The sequence below is a fragment of the Cucurbita moschata genome, unplaced genomic scaffold (genome assembly GCF_002738365.1).
Source record: "Cucurbita moschata cultivar Rifu unplaced genomic scaffold, Cmos_1.0 Cmo_Scf00007, whole genome shotgun sequence".
NCBI classification, from domain to species: domain Eukaryota; kingdom Viridiplantae; phylum Streptophyta; class Magnoliopsida; order Cucurbitales; family Cucurbitaceae; genus Cucurbita; species Cucurbita moschata.
The window spans coordinates 2,530,862-2,536,301 of record NW_019268523.1 but is presented as its reverse complement, the minus strand read 5'-3'; the positions used below and the strand labels follow the sequence as shown (position 1 = coordinate 2,536,301).

General features: G+C 42.5%; 1 protein-coding gene across 1 annotated transcript; it reads right to left on the bottom strand.

The window, feature by feature from the left end:
• Positions 1–891: 891 nt before the first annotated feature.
• On the bottom strand, positions 892–5,216 carry LOC111445536 (cationic amino acid transporter 6, chloroplastic-like). The gene is made up of 5 exons (XM_023083978.1): positions 4,619–5,216; positions 4,288–4,507; positions 3,848–4,196; positions 3,513–3,735; positions 892–1,818 (listed from the first exon to the last, which is right to left on the bottom strand). The coding sequence occupies exons 1-5, from the start codon at positions 4,995–4,997 to the stop codon at positions 1,265–1,267; spliced, it is 1,725 nt and encodes a 574-aa protein (XP_022939746.1). The 5' UTR covers positions 4,998–5,216; the 3' UTR covers positions 892–1,264.
• Between the last annotated feature and the right edge of the window lie 224 nt (positions 5,217–5,440).

The following is a 5,440-nucleotide window of genomic DNA, read 5'->3' as shown; positions in this document are numbered from 1 at the left end:
TTTTTTTTTTTTTTTTTTTTTTTGGGTATTGGTGTCGATTTTTTTAATTTGACTTTAGTCGTCCTTGTTTCGAATCGTATATGTTGTTATTAGAAATATCGGTAGGTGTTCGAACTAGGTTGTACACGAGTTAACTATTTTTAACGAAATAAGAGGATTTTCGTGCATCTCTTATGACATGACCTTGACGCTTCTAAGAGTGAAGATGGGAGATACTATATTGGTTGGAGAGTGGAACGAAGCATTTCTTATAAGGGTGTAGAAATTTCTTTGTTAGACACGTTTTAAAACCTTGAGGGGAAACCGAAAAGGAAAAGTCTAAAGATAACAGTGTCTGGGAGCGGTGGGTTTGAGTTGTTACAAATGGTATTAGGGTCTGTTACAAATAGTATTAGAGCCAGACAATAGCGGCGGTTACAAATAATATTTGAGCTGTTACTAATGGTATTAGAGCTAGACACTACTAGATGATGTGCCAGTGATGACACTAGGTCTGAGCTGTTATAAATGGTATTAAAGCCAGACACAATTGGTTGATGTGCCAACGATGACACTACTGGGTAGCGGTGTACCAACGAGGATGTTGGCCCCAAAGGAGGTGGACGGTAAGATCTCATGTCGGTTGGAGAAGAGAACGAAATATTTTTTTACAAGGGTGTGGAAAACTCTCCTTCGCATACGCGTTTTAAAATCTTGAGAGAAAACCCAAAAGGAAAAACCCTACTGGCGGCGGGCTTGGATAGTTACGTTCCACCTACCTCAAATCCAATATAATCAAATACAATTCAACGATATTCACACACGATCATTCTTATAATGTTAGACCAAATCATAGGCCAAATCAAAAAGACTATGAATTTTGAAGCCATATTTGCTATAAAAAAATGATAATTTAACCAAAAAGAGAAAGAAAAGATTAGAATAGAAGAAATGGGTCCACTTTCTTCCCTTTACATAAAAATAGGCATACCCTTCTTAGTGTTTGTGAAAAGTCCCCAACCAACGTGAAGCCTGTGGATGGATACTCAATTGTATAAACAAACTCCCTCCCCCCACCCACTTTGCTTGGTTTCTGCTTCTTTTTTCTTACTCAATTCATCAAATGGGACTCCACAAACAATCCAACCTTTATATTTACAGCTTTGATTTCCACTTTTGCAAAACTTCCTCATTCTTTTCCTCTTTACCTTTCATACAACTTGGTTTCAATTTGTGTAAACAAAAAGAAACACTGCCCACATAAACTTAAATCCATCTACATTTTCTATACCTTGAAGCTGTTTTCTAATTCCGGAATCTCCCCGTTCTTTACGCGTAGGGAGCCGTCTTCTTCTGCATCGGAGCTTGAATGAACGCTGTATAGCACGTATATGAGCATGGTGAGGATTGAAAAGAACACGAATCGTATGTAGGATGTACCGTCGAGGGACCCTAGCAAGAATATGTTTAGGAAGATTGATGCACAGGGTATCCATGGCATTAAGGGAACGCCCCAGTGTTGGGGCTTCCATGCTTGAGGTGTGACACAATGGAAGATGAGTGAGATAGCGATGGCGACGATAGCAGTGATGCTGAGTAAGGCGGTTTTGGCCTTCCCTGGAGTTGCGAAGTGCCATATGAGAGTGAATATGATGGCAGTGAGTGAGAATGAGCAGAGGAAGGATAGTGTTGGTCGTGGATTTGTGCTTCCTATCACGACGTAACGTCGGTAAATGACAGCGTTGGCAACCATGTAGAAGACGAAGAGTGTACCAATGCATACGAAGTTGAGTAGAACGTCGAGGTCAGCGAAAAGGGCGATTGCGGCCGTGAAGACCCCTGAATCAAACCAACAAAGTTGATGTAAAACAACACAAAACAAACAACAATTTGTGCAGAGTCCCAATAATTAGAAAGAGATAAAGTGATCTCAGAAACTAATAGAAGGATATGATTCTTTCAAAATATGGTATTGCTTATAGGTCATTTTCAAAACTGACTCAAACCTAAGAGATTTATCTGGTAGTTGAGTTGGGCTAATCTACACCAACCATCTCTTACCATTTACATCAGTTGATCAAGCTATATGATGAACACAAACAAAACACAAGAACAGGACATGTGAAACGCTCGTCCTGTGATAAGCACAACATAAATCAAACGGAAACAAACTATACAACGGCCTAAGTCCACCTCTGGCAAATATTGTCTTTTTTAGGCTTTCCCTCAAGGTTTTTAAAACACATATGCTAGGGAGAGATTTCCACACCCATAAACAATGTTTCGTTCCCCTCTCCAATCGATGTGGGATCTCACAATCTCTCTCCCACTTCAAGGTCCAGCATCCTAGCTAGCACTCGTTCCTCTCTCCAATTGATATAGGATCTCACATATTGACGCATTCGACCCAACTCAACACAGCACAACACAACACGACGTAGGGACATCCCCGGGAAGTTAACCATGGTTAAAAGTGGAAGGGATTAAGAAAGCTAAACACTGGTTAAACAACACGCACTCGATGCAACTCAACGCAATGCAGGGACATGCCCGAGAAGTTAACCATGGTTAAAAGCGAAAGGGATCAAGAAAGCTAAACACTAGTTAAGAGATGTAGGCAAGAAAGTGAGGATAGGGACCCACATAGTTCTTCTTTTTTCTTCCTTTTGGAACCAAACACAAGAAAAGTGCAAGAAAAACAGTTGAAGAAATCTCTTTCTTTCATTTTCTATGGGGTTGAAACAACAGGACCCCCAAGTGTTATATATAAATTCCTTTGCTTTTCTCTTGAAAACACAGAAAATGAGGGTGAAGCCAAGACAAAAGTGTTCCTATCCCATAAAAGCTTAAGCTCTCTCCACCGTCTTAACAATATCTTATTATTCCCTAAACCATTATGAATCACAAACTAACACTACTTCTTCCTTTCTCTATCTTGGGGTTTTCCCAATGATGTCATGCTACAACTAGAGGGGTCCCACTGTTTTTCTTTTCAAATTATTATCATAATAAATCAAATAAACTTTTTTCAAGGAGGAAATAAAGGGGGAGCCAGAAAAAGGGTCTTCTTCTCCTTCCACCAAAACCATGGCCCCAAAAGATTTCTTTTCCCCCTATCCAAACACTCCCATTTGGAACAGCAGATTCTCAAGGCCCCCTTCAACATCCATTTCCCAAACTCTTATTAAGAGTATTTCTTTACATTAATTAAAAAGCTATGTAACGGATGAATTAAGAACACATACCAACAAAACAACACCTCAACAACAGTTGTTCAACTTAAAACATTCATATATAAAATTTTAGCTCCAAATTTGTTACGAGCTTAGCTCAACAATAGTTCAGCATGTAACAATTGAAATTAATGACATATACTGATAATTAAGAAGCTCGTTGATTAGAGCATGGTTCGATTGGTTTAGTCATATACTCTCGTTTAATGGGTTAAGTGTTTAACTAAGTTGGGTTAGAATTCTATCCCATTTATTGTTGAGTAAGAAAAAATAAATAAATAAGGGAATAAAATAAATTACCAAGAAAGGCGGAGGCGTTGAGAGGAGTGGAGGTTTTGGGATGGACCTCGGCGAACCAGGCGGGGACCACTCTGGACCGTCCGATGACGCACATGTATCGAGCCTGTCCCATCATAGCCACCAACAGGGACGTCAATATGCCGAAGCTTGCTCCACCGCCGATCACGTTCGACACCCACTTCCACCTCGCAAACGCCGCCGCAAACGGCGCCTCCGCCTGAATCTGTAGCCATCACATACACAAACAAATTTCATTCAATGTATTCAACACCGGTTTCCTTTTGACTGTAAATCAGGCCGTACGAATTTGTGTGTGTGTGTGTGTTTTACTGTACCATATCGTAGGGAAGGAGCTTGATCATTGAAGCCGCCATTAGGCAGTAGAGGACGGTGACGAGCACGACGGAGCCGGAGACGCCGATTGGGATATCCTTCGCCGGATTCCGAACCTCCTCCGCCATCGTCGATACGGCGTCGTAGCCGATGTAGCTGAGGTAAACCAGAGATGCGCCCTTAAAAACGCCAGCCGCTCCGTGAGGGAAGAATCCGGATTCGTCCTTCGGATCGCCTGGTTCTGAGAAGTTCTTCCAATCGCCTTTACAGAATCCGAATACAATCACGAAAGCTATGAATAGAATGTGTATTGCCGTCAGCGTCATGTTCAACACCGAGCTCTGTTTTGTACTGAAAAACAGAACATCCACAAACAAAACTAGCCCTATTTAATTTCAGAACGAATTCAATCACGATTCATGATTCTCGATTTCTTACAGACCTGTAGCAGATGATGATTGTGATGATTAGAACAACGGCGACGGCGACCAAATCGATTTGATCGAATCCCTTGGGGAGTCCAGGGATGAGGAGTTTCCATTTGGCGGAGGAGATACCGATTGCGGCGCCTAGGTATTGAGTGAAACTCCTCGCGACGGCGGCGTTGGACATCACATAGTCCATTATCAGATTCGCACCGGTCAAAAACGCAGCGAATTCCCCTGCGCACAAAAAACAAATATATCCGCCGAGTTAGAAGAATCACGGAAACCAACGAATTGACCGTATGCATTGGGAAATTGAGAGAGAGAATAAAGAAAAAAAAAACACACCGAATGTGACGCGGAGGTAACTGAAAGCACCACCGGCAACAGGCATATCAACAGCAAACTCGGTGTAGCAGAAAGCCGATAAGAGCGCACAGAGGCCAGCAATGGCGTAAGAGAGAACAATGGCGGGACCGGCTTCCTGAGTAGCCGGACCCGTAGTGACGAAGACACCAGCACCGATCATCCCCCCAAGGCCAAACCCGACGAGGTCGAACCAGCGGAGAGTCCTCTGCATGTGGACACCGGAAGTATACCGTGTACTGGTCATTTCATCGAAGGAGGTGGAGACAGAGAAGGCCCGGCGTGAAAGACGAGAAGGGATCAGAGAGAGGGCTCGTAGGTAGGCGGAAAAGCTTGAAAAGGAAGAGGAATGGGCGTCCATGGCGGAATGGAGGTGTAAAGGCGTGCGGAGAAGAAGAAGACTTGAAATGGCGAAGAAAGTGAGAGTGGGACTGACAAATGGGGATTTGTATTGGAGGTGGTGAATTTAAAGCCGCGGTTCGAATCGCCCAAACTCAGCTCAGCTCAGCCTTTTCTCTCTCTAGCTTTCAAATTCCTTTTATTTTATCCCTTTCAATTCCAAGGGTTAAAATTCCCTTCCCTTTTTAGTCTCTTTCGGTGCAACTTTGACATCTTGAGCCCGGGTTCGATCCCTCTGATATCGAATTTAAAACTTCTCCTTTTAAACAACCGCCCAAGTTTGAAACCCGAACTTACTTAATCCAACCTACATCGGGAAAAATACTTACTGTAGCTCGTTTTTTTCACCTAATACTTTAAATGACCTTATTAGGATCTTCTCGAGAGGGTTTGGTTCGTAAAGTC

Bases quoted from the DNA above. Each gene is read 5' to 3' on its own strand.
- LOC111445536 (XM_023083978.1), bottom strand. From the start codon at position 4,997: ATGGACGCCCATTCCTCTTCCTTTTCAAGCTTTTCCGCCTACCTACGA. The intron at 4,508-4,618 runs GTGTGTTTTTTT...TTTTGTGCGCAG, and splicing joins TTACCTCCGCGTCACATTCG to GGGAATTCGCTGCGTTTTTG. The intron at 3,736-3,847 runs GTACAGTAAAAC...TGATGGCTACAG, and splicing joins AGCTCCTTCCCTACGATATG to ATTCAGGCGGAGGCGCCGTT.